Here is a 20,475-nt window from a genome sequence, read left to right as displayed (position 1 = left end):
AGATAATTCTTGTGATTCTTAAGAATGTTATCATTATTAAGGCAGTTGGAAGAAGTATACATAGAGGGCAAGGATATGCATTGAACATGATGGGGTATTTAAAAATAATTCAAAAATAAAACAAAATTAAGGCATGATAAAGAGGAATGCATTGAGAGAAGGGAAAAGGGGAAAACAGAATGGGATATATTATTGCATATAAAAGAGGCATAAAAGAGTTTTTATTGAAGAGAGGAAGATGGGTGAGGTAAGGAAGGGAGTACATGAACCTAACTTTCATTGGAATTGGCTCAATGAGGGAAGAACATACACAATCAATTGGGTATAAAATTATTTTACCCTACAGGAAAGTAGGAGGGAGAAGGGGATAAGAGAAGGAGTGTGAAAATGAGAGAAAAGAGATTAAACTGGGATAAGTGGTGGTCAGAAATTAAACGGGGAAAATACGATGGAAAGCAATACACAGTAATCAGAATGGTAGGACATTTTTTACAAGTTTCGAATAAAGACCTCAATTCTCAAATATATTGATAAATGTCAAAACATATGAAAAGGCAATTCTTAGACAAAGTAATTAAAGCTCTCTACAGTCATGCGAAAAATGCTCTAAATCACTATTAGAAAAATGCAAATTTAAACAAAATGTGAGCTTCTACCCCACATCTCTCAGATTGGCTAATTATGATAGAAAAGTAAAATGGCATAATTAGGAAAGGATATAAGAAAAATGAGACCTTAGCGCAATGTTGGAGGACTTGTGATCTAATTCAGTCATACTGGAGAGCAATTTGGACCTTTGCCAAAAGCATAAAACAATACATATCCTTTGACCCAGCATTACTATTACTACGTTTGTATCACAGCATGATCAAAAAGAATAAAAGGTGGGGGTGGGTTGCTCAGTGGATAGAGAGCCAGGCCTAGAGACAGGAGGTCCTGGGTTCAAATCTGTCCTCAGACACTTACTAACTGTGTGATGCTGGGCAAGTCACTTGACCCCCATTGCCTAGCCCTTACCACTCTTTTGCCTTGGAGCCAATACATAGTATTGATTCCAAGATGGAAGGCGAGGGGTTATAAAATAAAACAAAATAAAAAGGGGGATGATTTATATGTACAATGGTATTTAAAGCAGATCTTTTCTGAGGGCAAAGAATTGGAAAGTGAGAGGATATCTATAAATTGGAAAATGACTAAGTTAGAGTATATGATTGTAATGTAATGCTATTATGCTGTAAAAAATGATGAGCAGAAGAAGCTCACAAAGAGCTATAAAGACCTACATGAACTGAAATAGAGTGAAATAATCAAAACCAGAACACTATAAACAGTGATAGGAATACTATACAATAAACAACTGAGAATATTCTCCGCAAAACTATGATCCAAAATAATCCCAAAGGACTGATGACAAAAAAAATGCCATCTGCTTCCAAAGAAAGAATCAATAGAGCCCGAATCCAGATCAAAATAAACTTTTTTCATTCTTAATTTTTTTGTTCAAGTTTCCTTCCACAAAAGATTACTATGGAAACATGTTTTACATGATTGTATATATAAAATCTACATGAAATTGCTTACCATCTCAGCTATGGTGGTGGTGATGAACGGAGAGAATTTGAGACTCAAAGTTCTTTTTAAAATATTGGGAACTGTTTTTAAATGTAATTGGGTAGAAAACAAAATAAAATTTAAAAAATAAAATAAAGGGGGCAGCTGGGTGGCTCACTGGATGGAGAGCCAGGCCTAGAGACGGGAGGTCCTGGGTTCAAATCTGGCCTCAGACACTTCCCAGCTGTGTGACCCTGACCAAGTCACTTAACCCCCATTGCCTAGTCCTTACCACTCTTCTGCCTTGGAGACAATACACAGTATTTTTTCCAAGACAGAAGGTGAGGGTTTAAAAAAAATAAAATAAAACAAAATTCATTAGAGTGTGATATCTTGATAATCAATTGATAACAAAAAAGGAAATTATTATTATTGTCTTTTAATCATTTATATAAACTATGAGCAATTCATTTACAGTAATTTAATAAGTGATAACTGTGATTTATATTAATAAATATTCCCAGTTATTAGTTAATTGAATAAAATAATAATGTCATCATAAAGATAATACTCAGTAAGAATAATCAAGAAATAACAATAAAGTATGCTTAGTAATTAAAGTAAGATTAATTCTCTGTGCACTCTTGGCCCTCAACTCTCAGAATTGCCTCATGGAGAAGAGGCAAAGGAAACTCACCTTGTAGTTGTGAAACTCAATTGCTGACCTTCTTGTATCCCAAGGAGGAAGCCCACAGTGGCATCCCCTAAGAGAGAAGACTGAGCTTGAGACCAACGTACCCATTTCATTGCTGCCTATTTTTATACTTATGCTAGAAATATCTGTAACCTTTCGGACTTGGGGTCTCAGACCTTCCTGGGTGTCTGTAGTTCTCTGACTTTGTCACTACATTTTCACAATAGAGTTAGATTGCTCAGAAATCTTCGACCAATTTTTTTTTTCCTTTTTAACAATAAGAAGGCAAAAGAAAAAAGCATAGGACAATACTCCAATTAACTGATTTCAGGAGGATGACTACCCTCAACTTATATAACTTATTACCCTCTCTGCAATACTGAAGACGGTTTTTGAGAGGTGTAGCAACCAAAACAGTCATCTCCTTGTAGCCTATGTAGTGAGTGAACTTCTCTGATCTTAGGAAGGTAGTCATATGGATGTCTTATCACTAGGCCCCAAAGAAAAAGATATATGTTTGTGTGTTTCAGGGAATAGAATATTAAAATGGGCATTAGGAAGCCTTGGACACAAGTTTCACCTCTAATATTTACAATTCTTATCCATAGAATGAGGATAATGCTTCGTGCGGCACTTATCTCCTAATAGTGTTGGGAGAGTAAAATAAGAGAACATGTGCAAAAGATTTTATATATATTAAAGTGCTATGCAAGCATGTCTGTTATTTTTACTACTTATAAAAGCCTTGTCTTTGTTTCATGTTTTGTCACAGTCAAAGAAGCAATAACTTCATATACAAAGTGATGATTCTGCCTGTACCTATTTGGGTAGGTCCTTGAACAATAGACTCAAGTCTGTGATCAGAATATTAATATGGTATTTTAATATTTGTCAATGATTTTCTTTGGGACAATATTGAGATAGGCAATGCAAGAATTCTTCTTTTTGAACATTAATTTATTTTTAACATTCTTTACTTTTTAAATTTTAACTTCCAAATTTTCTCCATCCCTCCCATTCCCTTCACCAACTTAAAAGGCAAGCTATATGAAGTGAATTATGCATGTGAAAACATGCAAAAATATTTCCATATTAGCCATATTACAAAAAAAAGGCCCCAAAGTGAGAAAGTTATGATTCAATTTGTACTCAAGAGTTCATCAGTTCTCTCTCTGGGAGTATATACAGTTTTATAGGCCTTTTGTTTGCGCACAGTTCCAAATTTGTTCTCTATAGTGGTTAGACATGCTTACCTCTCCATCAGCAATTCATCAGTGTACCTATTTTCTCTCATCCCCTCCATCACTTGTCATTTCTGCTATGTATGAGGTGGTACCTCAAGTTGTTGTACTATGCATTTCTCTAATCAAGAGTAATTATGAATATTTTTCATGTAAATTTAGATAGCTTCAATTTATTTTTCTGAAAAGTATCCAATTTATGAATAGGGGAATGGCTCTTCTTTTTTTTATAAACTTGACTAAATTCTGTATATATGTTAGAAATTATGTTTTTATCAGAAAAACTTGCTATAAAATTTTTGATATTACTTCACTCTCTTAGAACTACCATTCAACAAAATTTAATCTCTACTTTCAAACCCTCATGACAACATTATCACTTTTCAGCCTTTTTCATTTCTGTTTATATGATCCTGTTTACATGGTCATATACTGGAATTTATTTCTGTGACAAAATTTCAAGGAAAAAAAGTATTCTTTTAAGAATATCTGATTTCTAATACAAATAATACAGTCCCCGTAGGCTAAACCCTTCTGTAATTCAGTGTTCTCATTAGTAGAAATAATGTTTTCATTCCAGTCTACCTCATGTAGTTTTCAAGGTGATAAATGAGATAATTATAATATATGATAACATAATGAGATAAGGATTGAACTGAACTCTCAGTTTAATTGATACGTGGAAATATTAGGTGAAGAATCTCCCTCTACTTGAGCAGGTAAGCATTACTGCAACTTATAATCAGAGTACTACCTAGAGAAGAGGTGTCAGACATGTGGCCAACATGTTGCATATAGCTCATAACACTCCCAAATGTGCCCAAGCCAGATTAAAATATAAATGGAAAATATTTGGCAAAATAAATAAAAATACAACAACCCCTGACCCCCGCTGCCTTTTCAGCTTGAGCACACTTCCCCAAGATCACCCACCCCTGAACCCTGGGATTCAATACTTGTAGACTAGGGCCCACAAACCTCTAGAAGTAGTAGAAAAAGGTAACAACCTTTTCAGTCCTTACCTTGTCCATCCTACTATAGAGCTGTGTTATAAAGTTAATATTTCAAAAAACAAATCAAGTTAATTTTTCAGAAATTGTGTTTAATAATTTTGATGCCCCAAGTCCATTTAAGTTATCTTTAGTTTATTCAGTTTAATGCATTCATTCTGGAGACAACTACGAGATCCACTTAGGTCACTGTGTTTTTCCTTTTACAAAACAAAAGCAAATACACTAGAAATCTTTGATGCAGTCTATGAAATATTAGCTGATCTTCCCTTAAGAGATGGGATAGGTTGAGAATGGTGAAAAATTATAGAACATGTTCTTCAAAAAGGCTAGACAAATAGACCTCCCACCAGCACCACCACCTCTACCAACACCAGCAAAAAGGCAATAACTTTTTACATTTTTTGTTGAGATGCAACCATCATATGGAAAGAAACCTGGTTTTAATGCTTGTCAACAACTTTATTTTTACTGAAAACACTTTAAATGTGCCTATAGAAAATTCAGAACACATATATTAAGCTTTGGGTTTGGGCCACCTTAACATTTCAGGCAAAAGTTGATCTACTACTATATTACTAATGTATAATGTGCTTAACATAACTGTGAAAACTTATCATGAGTGAGTCATTTTGGCATTCCAACACTAGACTAGACTCTTTTTCAAACAAACGGATTTTCTTGGTTTGTAGAAATCCACAATTGTACGAGAGGAATCTTGATATCGAGACAATATCTTGACAAAAGCAATGACTAGACAATTGGCCTCAGTTTTATACATTTTAAATACAGTCTAAATTAATCACTCATTAAAAGGGCAATACAATATTTTCCTACAAAATTTTTCTACTTAACAGGAAACATTTTTTGAACTGGGAAAGGATTTTCGTTGAAATAGAGAGGTGGTTATGATCTCCTGATGTGCAGATGTCCATGATGCTGAGTAAAGTAGCATTTGGTAAATAGTGTCCCTTATAGTTTGAAAAGGTCCGAAAGTTGTTTTCTTATTTCGTTTCTGACTTGTTACACCGATCCAATCAGGGACTTCTTGGGGAGGGTCATCAGCAACATCAGGTAGAAGGGAACTAGGTAAGACAAAACGAGAATACATTTTCTAACATTTTTGAAGATACTTAAAATATATTAACAAAGAGGAAGGACTGTAAACTATTGTCATCTTCTAGGACGTTCAATTCCACCAATGATGTGCGAGCTATAGGAGGGAGTCGTATCTACTTGGGAAACACTTCCATATGCTGGAAAGTGGCACTTTCTCATTACTACCTTACATGTGACTAGTTTGGGGATTAAGTAGATGTGGGAACATGGCCTCCATGAGCTATCCCTACAGAGACCACAAAAATTATGTGGCTGATTTTCCAGAGTTGATCATTACCATTTTCTTTGGAGTGGGGCTGTGGATGCTCCCCTCCCCCCAGCAGTTTTCTAAGAGAGATCGAGTCAAATCAAATTCCATGATTTCCCGAACTATGAGCAGCCACCATTAACCTCAAAAAAAGAAATTTCTAAGGTTAAAACCAAAAAGATGGAGAAAGAAACTGAAGGGGAGTATAGGGCTTGGAGGAAGGAGTCCCTGGCCTAGAGTTTGCTCACCTTTTCCACATCACTGGTTCAACTTGATCCGCAGGGACTCTGGCATGCTGGGTACTGGCGAAGGCGGAATCCTGAAGTACATCTTAACTGCATCGTAGGTGAACCACTGGAGTGCTGTGACGGCGCCAACCATGAGGATGCGGGAGGCTGAGCCCCTCCAGAGGCCCCAGAAGCCCAAGCGCTGCAACACTGCCAGGGTCCTGGTCCCCTTCTCCTCATTCAGCGCGGTCAGGATTTTGTCGGCTGGCTGGTAAACGATTGCGCAGAAGACGCCTGCCACATAGCCCGCCGAAAAGGTAACGGTTAATTGCTCGGCGCTGCTGCATCGGTTCTGCGGCTTCGGCATGGCGCGGAGGTATAATGCCTCGATCGCCCTCTCGAAGGCCACGAACTTCATCATGGTGTACGGCATCTGGTGGGCCCACAGCGGCAGCACGCCTTTGTAGAAGGCCCCGAGGCCTTCTTCTGCGAACATGCGCGGAATAGCTTCTCTCAGGGAGCCGGCGTAGCCGGGGTCCTTCTTCAGACGGATCTTCACCGCCTCCAGGGGTAACGACAGGGCGTCGGCGAAGAACTGGGCGCTGGTGGAAGCCATCATATAAAGGCTGGTTCTCCACAAGTACGCTGCCTCTTCCCCCATCAAAACCGAGTATCGCCCCTTGAAGGCCTCGTAAAGGCCTAACATGCAGAGGACCTGCATTGAGTAGCTGAATTAACTGAGAGACTATCTCTATAGCTGGTCTCCTCCTAATGGAGTCCTGAGGAGAGCGCTGAGGGAGATACCGACCTTGGCGAGAACGCACAATAGCTGTGAAGCGGCTCCGGCCAGCCGGGCGACCAAGATCAGGGCGCATCTCCGTATACAGCCGTACTCCTCCGCCAAATGGTGGTCGCTAAAGCTTGGAACACTTCCGGGTCTTGAGACAGGAAGGAGACTAGGTTCAGCACTGGGCCCCACCTTTGCGCCCCCATCTGCTATTAACAAGGCAACTCAGTTGTCTCGACTTTGCTACAGATTTCCTGCTGTGAGAAATGCCATGAGAAATTACAAGTCTAATGAGGCTACGTCCCCTTCATTTCTCAAGGAGGAAAACTGCCCATATTTTCACATAAGTAGAAAACAGTAGAGTTGGCGTTGGAAACCAGTCCTCATTGTCCTTTTATTGTTCCACAATCTGCTCCTTAAGAGACGCAGTGCGAGTGGCTCCCTTAGGTGAATCTTCTTAAATTCTGCCTCTAGGAGGCTTATTATCGTTGCACCCTATGCCTCAGTTTCCCCCTTTGTAACATGAAAGAGTTATGTTAGCTTCTGAGGACCCTTCAGTTCTGAATCCTATGAAATTCACTCTATGTATGTGAATGGAAAGGAAATCTTGAGTGAGAAACTGTAGTTATCTCATTTTGCACAAAGTCCTATTTCTATCACTCAAATAAACTGGTTTCAATGCATTAATGGAAAGGACCTTGTTTCAATCAACTCTAATCTCCACTAGTATCCACATAACGGATGTCAAACGATCTATTTAACAGGAGCCCTTTCAGGCTGAAGCTAATGAAAAATTGCCAATTTAACCAACACTTCTTAAGAAATACGTTTCATGAGATGGGGGAAAAGCTTGTATTTGAAGAGCCACATGCCACCCTTCCTACTGAGATTTAACAGGATCTCCCTAAGACTAACTCCATATATTTGTATGCATGACCAACATAATTTCCATCCTCAAATAATCAAGGTTTAAACTGAGTTTTCTTTGCAGAGTTTAGCTACCCCCTGAGAAGTTAAATACTTGCAAAGCAAATTATAGATCTCACCCAAAGCCATCTAAATGATGCCCAAACTTCTGAAATAGCCCCTGCCCTCATAAAGCTTAATTGCAATGTGTTGAGTAGAAAGACATACAAGACACACCCAGAAAAGTAAACTGAAGGTAATTTGAGAATGCGGAGTACACTAACAACTAGGGTGACCAAGAGAAGGCTTCCACTAGGCCCCATCACTTGAGCTGCATTTCTAAGAAGAGGAACACATTTGATGCATGACAGGGACCAGACTGGGCTAAGGAGAGGCACAGAAGCAAAATGCTGAAAAGGTATACATGGATCTACGATGACACCTATAAAGTTACCAATTATCCCTAGTAATGAAAGGAGGAACAACATGGATAATCCCCAACTCCTTCATAGTTACTACTCTGACAACAAATTTCTCTTCCTCATAAAGACCATATGTCCTAGACACAGGGGGAAAGAGAGCCAGGCACAGGCAGCCTAAAGGTATTATTAAAGCCAAAGATTGAAGAAGACACATTCCTGATGATACTAAAAAAAGAAAAGTGGACCCAAGGACCAAATCTGCCTCAAATCCATTGAAGGTGTTTTTTTAACTGATTAGGGGAAAGGAAAAAAATAGATTCAAATCTATTAAAAATCACAATCTCAGAGAAGTGAGGAACCAAGCAGAAAAATCCCAATCTCTTATCCACAGGATAGCCCTTCAAACATTGGAAAGCAACAGTCAAATGTAACTCCAGAATGTTATCTTCTCCAAGTAAGACAATCCTAGTTCCTTTAGCCCATTCATTTACAGTGTGATACTGAGGCTCATGGGGACAGGATGACCGGTGTTTTTTTGAAGAATATGTAATCCTTGGAGACTTAGGAGTTGCCCAAGACCAACTCTACTCTAGTTTTCTCTGTAGTTAATCTCACAATAATGTCCTCTTTGGACAATAATTGTCCAAGCTCATGGAGGCCTCCGTCAAAATAGTATTAATTCAGGCTCCTCTTGACTTGGTCAGCCTGAGTGTATCTATTTACACAACTGTATATTTTGTCTTGTTTACATCTGTTGCTTCCATAAGGCCATGCAGAATTCTGATCTGATTCTGGATGCTCTCTAGTTTGTCAATGTTCTTTCCCAAAATGTGGTGCGTGGAACTAAACATAATATTCCGGGTAGTGTCTGAAGAGGACAAATAGATAGCACCTACGATCACCTTCTTAGTTCTTGACCCTAGGCCTTAAAAGCTTCATATTGATCAATCTACCAATCAGTGGCACCATGTTACCAGAAGTCTATGTCACTCGAGTGGCAACAATGTGTTGTGCTTAAGGGAAGCACAGTTCCTGAAGCAGCACTAATGTGACTTGAACCATTCTTGGTTGGCTACAGAGGACTTGCTCATTTCCCAGATATTCCCCAAACAACTGCTTTCCAGGAAGCTTCTTCCTCCTGGTAATGAGTAGTTCATCACAATGTCTATAGAACTATTCAATTCCCTTTGTGATCTTAAGCAAACTTGAGCCTCTTTGTACTCGGTGTCCTTGAAACACATGATATGGTATTACTTTGAACTTTACTGCTACTGCTACTGCTGCAATTAAGAGGAGCCATTCTGGGGGCTGCTGCTGTCATCAATTGTTCTGAGCTGTGCTTACTGCCTTCTTAGTGGAAGCACTGGGATTTGAACTTAGGACCTTTGGTTTCACCATGATAAGCATCCTACAGGGATAAAATGGATTACCATAATTAGTTTAGCTCAGCAGAGAGAATCTATTCCACACATGCTTAAGCGCAACTCCAAAACTGTCCCTTGGCAGCAAAAGCCTATGTGGGAGCATCTCGTGACAACTATTTGTAGCTCACTAATTGCCCACATGGCATCAACTGTGAGTTTAATTACCATATTCAAAATAAATTTGAATTAGGTAAACTGCAACCAAGCTTCCAGAAGCTCAGTCTTAAGGACTCAAGTCATATGATAGAAATACTGAGCCTAGCTGACCTGGAGGGTAGAATTAGTTATGCTAAGTAGCAGTAATCCTGTAGGCTACCAAAAGCCAAGTAATTTGTCCACAGCTCTAATAATATTCATAATTAACAATAATAATAGCCCTGTGTGGGAGGTGAATGAAAAACACTTATTAAATACTTCCTATGTGTCAAACACTGTGATAAGTGATGAGAATACAAAGACAAAAGTGATATATCATCCCTACTTTCAAGGAGATTACATTCTGGTGGGTGGAGACAGCACCTATTGGGGAGTAGTGGCCAAGGAAGGGAGTTGTGGTCCAGGAAGTCGTAGGTTACCTTCCATCATGCTCTGTACGTCACTTGTTTGTACAGAGTTGATTTCATCTTGTTTCCTCCATTAGAATGTGAGCTCTTTGAGGACAGGCAAGGATCTAGATTTTGCTTTTGTATCTTCACTGCTGCACTTATACTTGGTATATTTATATTTATATAAACATTTTACATATCACTTGAAGGTGGAAACTTTTCATCTCTGTGTAAACGTGCATCATTAATTGCCTTGACTCCATGTCAACGGTGTGCTTTAGACAACATGAAAATAAGACTATCATATCACACTTCGTGCGTCATATCCTGGATAAAAGCTTTGGGATGCTTCCCAGTGGATTCGATTCCTCACTTGAAAGCGACATGCTTCTTTAAGGAAAGCCAGTTGAATAGGTTTCAACGCTGGAAGTCGAGCCAATGTAATTTCTCTTTTTAATTTCTAAGAAAACAAGCTTATGGAGTCTTTGAAGCACTAACTTGTAAAATATGTTGTGCAGGAAGAAGCAAACACAGCTGATATACTTAATAATTTCTCTTGCCCTCCACACATCTTTCCCCACGGGAGAATGTGAATATACTTTCCAATCAAATTACTGAGTGTGGCCTTATTTTGAAAATGACATAATTCATGGAAGAAAATAAAACTCGTATGGTGCATACACATTGACTATAAGACATCCAAGATGACAACAACAGAAAGAAAAGCCATTTCTGACAGGTAAAGAGAAAAAAAAACAATTAATGGAAGCAACAGTATGGCTCGGAAGTGTCTCTACCAGAATTAGCAAACCTTTAAAGAGTTCAAGTGCCCAGAGGGCAAATTCAAGGTGTCTGTGAGCCCCCACATAACCAGAGAGAGCTGAGGAGAAAGTGCTTGCTTTGGACCACTGGACAGAGGGGTGGGGCTTGCAAAAAAAATTGTCCTTGGGCGCTGGGAAGAGGAGGAATGGATTATCTCCCAGAGTGCAGGCTCTATGTGCCATGTCTTTGCCAACAAGGGTCTGTACTATCCAGGTTAGGAAATGAAAAACATCATTATAGCTGAATTAAAATACAGTATGGTTCCATATTTCAGCTGCCCAATGGAGGGAACATGGTATACGAATAGAGCACTAGGTTTGGAGGCAGGGAGTTGTAGTTTCCCATTCTACCTCTTGACACCTGTTAGCTCCTTCACCCCAAGCAAGTCATTGAACTGGCAAGGCTGGACAAATCCTTCCCAAGAGCCCCTTAATTTGAGTGAGTTTTCTGGGCTAATTATTTCCCTTTAATCCTGTAAATATCTTTTTTGCACTTGGTTTTTTGAATGTTGTCTCTTCCATTAGACTGTGAGCTCTTTGAGAGAAGACTGTCTTTTGCCTTTCTTCATGTCTCCATAGCCTAACACAGTGCTTGACACATAGAAGGTGCTTAATAAATGCTTATTAATCATCTGATTTCACCTCTCTGTGCCTCAAGCAGCTCCTCAGTTTTTATCTACCAAGTCATAATGAATTGCTAAAAATAATTAATTAGTAACTGAACTCTATATTCGAAAGATCAGTGCTTTCACTAGCAAAAAAAAAATACAATGATGAAATCAGGCCTAGAGTTGAGCTGGAGAAATTGAAACATTAAATCTTCTGAAGGAATGATTTTTACTTGGTTCTCTCAAGTGAAAAAGAATTTATTTTACTAAGTTCTATAATAACTTTAAACTGCACCAAGACTTCTGGACCACCCTACATAATGAAAAAGAGGGAGAGACAAGGGAGAAAGGGATCTGAGAGAAGTTGTGGCTCCCACCCCCAATGAACACCCTAGAACAAATATTCTTTTGGCTTCCCACTCCTAACTTCCACTTTTACCTCTGCCTCCAGTACTATTAAAGCACCCCTATTTATCTACTAAGCCAAAGATGAGTTGCAGTATGGTTGGTAGAGACAATTTTCTTACCAGAAGCCCTCTAAACCAATAAAATCACACAAATCCTTTGTGTGTTTAAATGCCTAGTAATAATCACTGGGGGATCTAATCATGATCACAGCCATCTATAGAAGGCTTTCTGCTAAGAAGCAAGCCTAACAAAAAGCTTCCTCAAGATTTTTACCCCTCCAGCCCCTAAGCTGGAATAAATGAACATTCTGAAACCTGTCCTGACTCAAGTAAATGCTCTAAGAATAAAAATTAACTTGGCAGGAACAAAGCATTGGCTTGGACTACTTTTCATGGCTTTATCTGGCAACAATACAGGTTTTCAGCATTCAACACTGTCCTTCAGCCTGGGAAGTCCCATCATAGCAAATAAGGGGAAACAAAACAAAAACCTAAGTGTCCCAAGCCCAACTAGCAAGCATGACGACTGAGATCAGTTCCAATCGTGCATCCCAAAGTTCCCTATGTAAATCTAACTTTCTTTGCATTCTCACTTTCTTTTTCTCTCCCAAGTTTAGTTCATTTATGATGTTCCCCATTGGAAATCATTTAACAGTTTAATGAACACATTAAAGGAAGGCTAACCACAGGGGTGGTGGATGGATGTGCTGATTCTTTCGTTGTATACCGAGTAGTACTACTCATCATTCTGTCCATCTGACAGACAGCAAACATTAAATTAACTGAAATGAAAACCTCATTCTGAACTGATTTCCCATACATCCCACACAGCCTGTGAACTGCTTTAGATTTTATATCCAAATCCATTAAACACACAGCAGAGAAAAGTGTGAAAAATGCTTGATTGACTATGTGATCACAGAAAGCTTCCATATTTTGTTACCTCCAGAGTAAAACTGATCCACAGGGTACAAGGCAAGAAGACTCTGAGCATGCCAAATGGCCTGGCAGATCTGGAAATGGAATCGCACACTGCATGGAGAATTCATCATTCAGAAGAAGCTCAGGAGCCAAATCCTTTTTGAGTTCGTGCTCTCACTGCTGTATACATGAGTTTAAGGATGAGCAAATGGAATTGGCCAGTGACTACAGCTCAGAGGCAGTGGCTGACTTTCATAGCAACAAGGCAGATAATCTTGTCAACAGTCCCTTGTTAGGCAATATTTTCAAAAATGCTGGTGTATCCCCACAGAGCCTTCACTCCACCACTAATCAATTTTCTTCAGCACCAAACTTTTCTTATGGCAAGGGGCTTTAATTTGCTCATCCTGATAAAAGATGATGAGTAGTGATGGAAAAAAAGTCATCAGAAAAAGGTTGATGGCAATGAACTCAAATAAAACTAAATGTCGCCACATCTTACTTTTCTGGGAAACCTTCTAAGTAGATCAGACATGTTCAGAAAGCTGTAAAATGTGCCCTTTGCTTACAAGAAAAAGGTCAATTCTATGCTAACAAATTGTAATGGGTTCGTCATAAATGATCATATCAGGATCTGAAATATGATATCTTGCATACTTTTACTAGTGTTACAATTACTTTGGCCGCAATAGAGGTTCTTCTCCCCAAAAAGAGTACCCTGAAACTCTGAAAAATCATGTAAAGAGGTGAAATTACGCATGAGATAAAGCCGATAAGTCATTGTGATCAGATTTCTATCCCCCACACAAATAGAAACCTTGATTCCTTATCTTTGCATATATTATTCACTATGGTTTACGCCTGGTAATCATAACAGAGTAAACTTCTGGACAATAGTTTTGATGGGCAGTGTAACAGAGTAGTACACAAAACTTTATTATACTTCTTTTGGTTTTATAAAATAGTTGTCAAAAAAAGGAAGCTACCCAACATGCCCAACATACGTCAACTAATGCTTCTACTATAGGAGTGGAATCAGAAGTATGGCAAGATTACTAGTGGATCTTCAACAGCACTGGGCATGTGTGTGTGTGTGTGTGTGTTTCCTAAACTATTTATTCAAAATTTTAAAATGATAAAGATCCATTTATTATGGCAACCATATGCATGGAAGCTATCCAAATGATTCCTGCAAATGAAATATCCCAAGCTTATTCCAAATAAGAGCTGACAACTTAGAGTTTCAAGTTATGACTAATAGGGCTATAGGAAATATCACAGGGAGCAGATGATAAACCTGAGTTTTATTTCAATGGCAAGGAAAAGTAATTATTTGTACTGAGAAGGTCTTACCCATCAGTGATAGTTAAGATGAAGGCAAGTTAAACTGAATGTAGAGGGCCTATGAGAAAATCTTGTGAGGCTTTTTCCCACTCTGATATTAGAAGGCAGTTAGGGCATGCTACAATGGATAGAGCACTGGCCCAGGAGTCAGGAAGACCTGAGTTCAAACTTCCATCAGACCCTTCCTAGCTGTGTGACCCTGGGCAAGTCACTTAGCCTGTTTGCCTCAGTTTCCTCATTTGTAAAATGGGAATAATAATAGTACCTCTCTCCTAGGGTGGTTATAAGACTCAAAAGAGATAATAATAGAAAATGCTTAGTATACTGCCTGGCACATAGTAAGCACTATACAAATATTAGCTATTATCAAATATGTATATGAGGGCAAGGAGAGAACCTGCTGTTTTTATTGACAGCCTAAGGAAAAAGGCTACAATGAGAGAGACAAACTGTGGGAAAAGGAGTTCTCACTCTATCCAACTGAACTCATTGCCCATTCTTCCCCCAACTCATGCCCTGTACCCTAGTCAGGGAGATTTCCTCATTCGTCTATGGATATGACTGCTCCCTTTTGGTTTTACCTCCATAATATCTCTAGTACCTGTCCTTTTCTCTCCATTCACAGGGAAAACACCCTAATTCAGGCTCTTATTTCCCTCTTACATGGACTTTTGCAGGAGCCTTCTGATTCTTCTCCTTGTCTCTGATCTCGCTGACACCATGATAAAATTCATTTTCTTTTTTTTTAAACCCTTACCTTCTGTCTTAGAATCAATACTGTGTATTGGCTCCAAGACAGAAGAGTGGTAAGGGCTAGGTGATGGGGGTTAAGTGACTTGCCCAGGGTCACACAGCTAGGAAGTGTCTGAGACCAGGTTTGAACCCAGGACCTCCTGTCTCTAGGCCTGGCTCTCAATCCACTGAGCCACCCAACTGTCCCCTAAAATTAATTTTCTTAAAAACAGAAACCTGACTGTGTCACCCCTCAGCTTGAGGAATTTTGTGGCTCTCTTTTTCCTCTCCAAACTCTCATTGCTAAAGCACTTTATAACTTAGTCTCACACTCTCCCTTTCTTTATTCTACATCTTTCCCCTTCATGCATTCTCTATTTTGCTCCATTTGGCTCACTTTCTCTTCCCTGAAAACAACATTCCAGAATGCTTTTAAGAGTCTTAAAATCCCTAGTTTCCTTCCAGGTTTGGCTCTAGTGTTATCTTTTTTTCCTGATCTCCATTTCTAGTTGATAGAGCTCTCCCACACTCCAGGTTACTTTGCATTCAGTTTTTATATAACTTTGATTGGGTGAGAGAGACGGCCTTAGAGTCAAGGAGACCTGGATTCAGATCCTTCCTGTAACTTTCTTGCTGTTCAATCATCAAGTCATTTGGTCTCTCAGTGACCCAAACATCTCCCTAAGACAGTAATAGAGAACCTATGGCATGGGTGCCAAAAAGGGCACACAGAGCCCTCTCTGTGGGCATGCCTGCAAGTCACCCACCAGAGTTCATTACTAGAGAGCCAGAAGGACTTGGGGTGGAGCTGTCCCCCTCCCCCTCTCCATGTCCCTGAGGACATTTTTCATGTGACCCTCCCCTCTGCCCAGCAGCCCATTGGGAATGCTTCTTCCCTCCCCTGTCTGGGGTAAGAGGGGTAGGGGGGGGAGGTGGAGAGGGGAGGAGCAGGACATAGCACTTGGTCTCTGGTGGGGTGGGGCATGGTATGCAGTGTCTAAAAGGTTCACCATCTCGGCCCTAAGATATAAACTGTAGAAGTGTTGATCTGCATTGGAAGAAGGTTCTCTATACTACTGAAATTACAGAGCAGGGACAGGTTGTCCTCTCCATCATCTAGAATAGAAGTTCCTTAAGCAAAGATACTGTTTCCCACCTTTTTTAATGCCCACTATCTAGCATAGTACCTGGCACATACTAAGACAGTGAGTACTGAATTAAATCTTGTTGAATTTCCAAAAATTATCTTCTCTTCCCAAATCAACCCTAAAGGAGGAAAGGGACCATTTCCTAAACACTGGTAACTCCTACATCACCTACCCTGGTACTGAGCATATGATGCTTTGTATACAGAATAAGAGGTTAGAAAACCATTTAAATCCTGAGAAAAAGGTCATCCTGGCATCTTTGGGCAAATTTCAGGGGAGGAAGTAAGTCTTTTTCCTCAGGCAGGTACTCATACTAAACTTAACAGTTCCCAAAGATGCAAGCATTATCACGGACACCCCTTCTTCCAGAAATACCTGAAAACACATATCTAAAATCATCTTCAAGGAAGAAAAATTTAATCGATGGGTAACTGCTTTTAGAAACCAGAAAAAAAACATTTGGATCCCAGGGTATATTTCAAAAAAGAGAAAGGTAATATATCTAGTTTTAAAACAAACAAAAACTTCCGTTGAGTATTGATAAAAACAAAGTTGGAAAGAGTAAAAAGAGAAAAGCAACCTAATGGTTTCTGAGAGCTCTCTGCAAGCGAAATAAACTGAAATATTTCTTTTAATCAAAAATAACCTAATGACTCAATACAATGTACGATGCATTATACTTTCCAACTGAAAAAATTCTAGTTTGGTCAAAAGCTCATCCCCCATGTTTTGTTTCTAGGCACAATGAAGCTGCCATTGATGACAAACAGTCATTTGGGTTGATGGGGGGGATGCTTAGGGGAGAGGAGGGAGTAGTGCTATATATAGCCAAACATTTCCTATAAATACTATAGATAGCTTGCATTCATGATATAATTTATTCCACTGACATCTGCACATCATCAATTGTAATGATATAAATAGAATTTCGTCCGTGTTCATTTGTTCTATAATGAACTGCATAGTTCATGAGTCATAGACAGCCAAGTTCTTAAAATAGTCTTAAAAGGCAGGTGTAAAATAGTAGAATTCAGTGCTGTGCAATCTCCCTTTGCTGAGGATTTTGTAAGAACTAAAACAAGTTGAAGTGGCTTAAATACTTTGTTTTAGCCATCTCAAAGGCATGTTTTGAACTACCGACACCTTGAATCTAAAATTTAATGTCAAGTGCTACTGCTACATGAACATAAAATAGGATCAGTCAGTTCCTTCAAGTGAACAAGCTGCCCTCTGGAAGTATGGCCTGCAGGAGAAAGCTCTCATAGGATAAAGAGCTGAAAGTGTCCTCTAAGGTTATCTAGTACAATGCCCCCAGTATGTGAGGAAGAAACCATGTTGCAAGGGGAGAAAGTAATTGGTCCAGGGTCAAACTGCTAAGTAACCCAGTTAAGATTTGGGGCATTCCCTACCCAGGAATCATTTTTCTGTAAAAGAAGTGGGGATGCTGTTCCCTTCTGTATGGCCCTGGCCAAGTCATTTAAATTCATAGTCATAAAATTATGTCAAAAAACATAAAATTCAAAGTCATAAAAAAGCAGTATTCCAGGGAACTGTGTAAGATCCAAAGTTGCAGAGTTGCCTATCAATGGAGGGACTTCTTTTGCCATAAACTTGTTGAGTGTTACTGGTTAAGCCATTAAAATTCTCAGTACTCCAAACAATATTCTTACAATCACAAGTTACAGTTGAATTGCCCATTTGTTCATCTTGCCCACCAAAGGCTTTGGAGGGAGTCTCCCTGCTGGAGTTTCATAATCCACAGTCTGGATTACAAAAACAAAATAAGACATTTTAAACACGCTTACTTTGAGACGCCTATAGATCAAACCATAATTTCGGCGTCTCCTAGGCCTTCGAATTATTCAATAAACCCTGGTTTAAAAAGCCATTCTAAGTTGACTGCTTTCAGGAATTTAGTGTCTATTTCTTACTGTAGAATAAACAATAACATTGAAAAGGAATGTGTAGTAGTGAATAGAGAGCTGACCGGGAAGTGACAGCTACATGGGTCCAAGTCCTGCTTCTGACAAATACTGACTGTGTGAGTCTGGGAAAGTCACTTAACCTGTTAGTGCTCCAGCTAACATGAAACCTCTAAGTTCAAAGCTGAACTCTGACTGCTGTTCTGCACTAATAGAAGGAATTTTCTTATTGGGAAGGTCCTGACACTAAATTCACAACGATCATAGTAACTCCAACAGTAAAAGAACAATGATTTTAGTTGATACTGCCATCTTGGATATTCATAATATCAAAACTACACAGAATGAAAAACTATCAAACGCAGAGCCCAAGATCAAATGTGCGTGGAAATAGGATGCTAATGTCAATCCTGTTCCTTGTTACTAATGTGTTGCATCCTAATCATTCCTATCATGCATACCTCTATTTCCCTCTGTGCTATGCTCATATATTGTTCATCAGAGGCAGTCATTCACATTTCACTGCTATAGCAGTAAAATAATTGTTTTGAAATGATGGGCCTTTATTGTTACAGGAAACTTGGGGTGATGTAGAGAACTTTCTAGTTTCCTGAAAACAATGCAGCCCTGTCTCCTCTGCCTTTTCATCTCTGGGCCCAGCTCATTATTCATCTATATTGTCTGTTGTAGATTGGCGAGATAGATAGATAGATCTGGACAAGCTTTAAAGGATGTTTATCCACATCCACTGCGAATCCTGGACAATAGACATTCTTTATCTACTTGGTTTTTCCTGTGCTTATGAGCATTGATTATGTAAAGATTAAATTTAACTCTCCCCTGATTATGAAAATGAAATTAATTAACTCTCCCCTGATTGTGAAGATTAAATTAACTCCTCTGCCCGTTTTTAGATTTAATCACCAAAAGTATAAACATCCCACTTAATCATTAAGTGGGAGAGGTCTGTGACCCACTTGTGAAATAGTGGGTGATGAATCAGAATCAAACTGACTGCCCCCTGAGCAGACCTAAACAAAGTTTCAACTATGATTTGTCCATGTAAAGTAGAGGAAGGCACAGGAAATGATGTAAAGAAGCATCTTTAAAAGTGAGTTACAACTTCCTGTGAGGAGATTCTTCAGAGATCTTTGGAGGACATCTTTGAAGAGTTCTCAAGTTCTTTATGCTTGAGACTTCTAACTTCTTCTTCTTCTTCTTCTGGGGTTCTGAGTTCAAGTTGGAGGCTGATGAAGAACCTGCTTACTAGACCTGAGACCTTCCCTGGTGAGAATGTTCTTAAATCACTCCCTTTGGACTGACACGTGGTGAGTGAAAGGCTGACTCACTTTCCTGGATTTTCCGAAGAGACTAGCCTCAGGAGAGACCTACCCTCTTGAGAGAGGCTCTCTGCATCCCCAGGTCCTTGGCTCAAAGCTGAGCCTCTCCAGCTAAGGACTAAAGTACCCTGCCTGGGTTGAGCCAGGGGTCAGAGCAAAATACTTAGTGCTAGGCTAGATATCTTACCTATCCTATCTCTGATTTCTTACTTCACTCTTTCTATATTTTGTAAATAAATCTCTTTGGAATTAATTAAATTCCTGGTGACCCTACTCTTGAATAATCCAGTCCAACCTTTTTATAAAACATCCCTTTCTCCCCCTTAAAAATATAAAGGAATAATAGTAGTATAGTAACTTGTCCCAGAATGATTCCTCTCTTAGCTCTACTAAAAAGATGAAAACAAGATAATGACAACATTAATAATGCAACTCAATGGTATTCTGAAATCAAACAGAATGGGAAGTCCACATTTAAAGGAATGAATTAACCTAAATAATAGCAGGTCTTAACATATACCTTTGGAAGTATAAAGTAGAGCATAAAATCTTTGGAAAGTACCTTTACCTTAACAGAAACCTAAGGTACATTAATAAAACTTTGGTCTATCATCCTATGGTAGCTATAGAAAAGATAAACATTTCCACACCAAAAAGAGGAATGGGATTAATACACATTCTTAGAGCATCTGATAGAAGGGTCAACAACCTAAAAGAAACACTTTTGGAAAAGCAGACCTCACTTCCTGGAGTTATAGTAAAGAATAACAACAGTTAATGTCATTGGGTTTGTCAAAGGCACCTGAATGTGGCTTACCTCCAGATGGAGTTTATGAAATGACTAATATCCAACAGAGGTTGGCATCCGCATGAACTCAGAAAAAAATACGATGACAGAAAAGAGTTAATAAAGCAGTAACTAAGCTGTGAGTGTTTGTGGAAGTGAAAGGGTATCTGATGGCAATTCAAGATCACTGCCACTGGCAATTACAGAAGGGTTATTCTTAAATGGTCTGGACTAAATGATCAATGTCAAGTATGCAAGGAAATGGCAGACAT

At 39.1% G+C, this 20,475-nt stretch overlaps 1 protein-coding gene across 1 annotated transcript; it reads right to left on the bottom strand.

Moving 5' to 3' along the window:
• Window positions 1–4,610: 4,610 nt before the first annotated feature.
• Window positions 4,611–13,457, bottom strand: LOC100023430 (phosphate carrier protein, mitochondrial-like). The gene is made up of 2 exons (XM_056808741.1): window positions 6,111–13,457; window positions 4,611–5,581 (listed from the first exon to the last, which is right to left on the bottom strand). The coding sequence occupies exon 1, from the start codon at window positions 6,808–6,810 to the stop codon at window positions 6,121–6,123; it is 690 nt and encodes a 229-aa protein (XP_056664719.1). The 5' UTR covers window positions 6,811–13,457; the 3' UTR covers window positions 4,611–5,581; window positions 6,111–6,120.
• Window positions 13,458–20,475: the final 7,018 nt, after the last annotated feature.

The sequence above is a fragment of the Monodelphis domestica genome, chromosome X, assembly GCF_027887165.1.
Source record: "Monodelphis domestica isolate mMonDom1 chromosome X, mMonDom1.pri, whole genome shotgun sequence".
Lineage (NCBI taxonomy): Eukaryota > Metazoa > Chordata > Mammalia > Didelphimorphia > Didelphidae > Monodelphis > Monodelphis domestica.
Note: the sequence above shows the minus strand (reverse complement) of the source record. Positions and strands in the feature narration are given on the sequence as shown.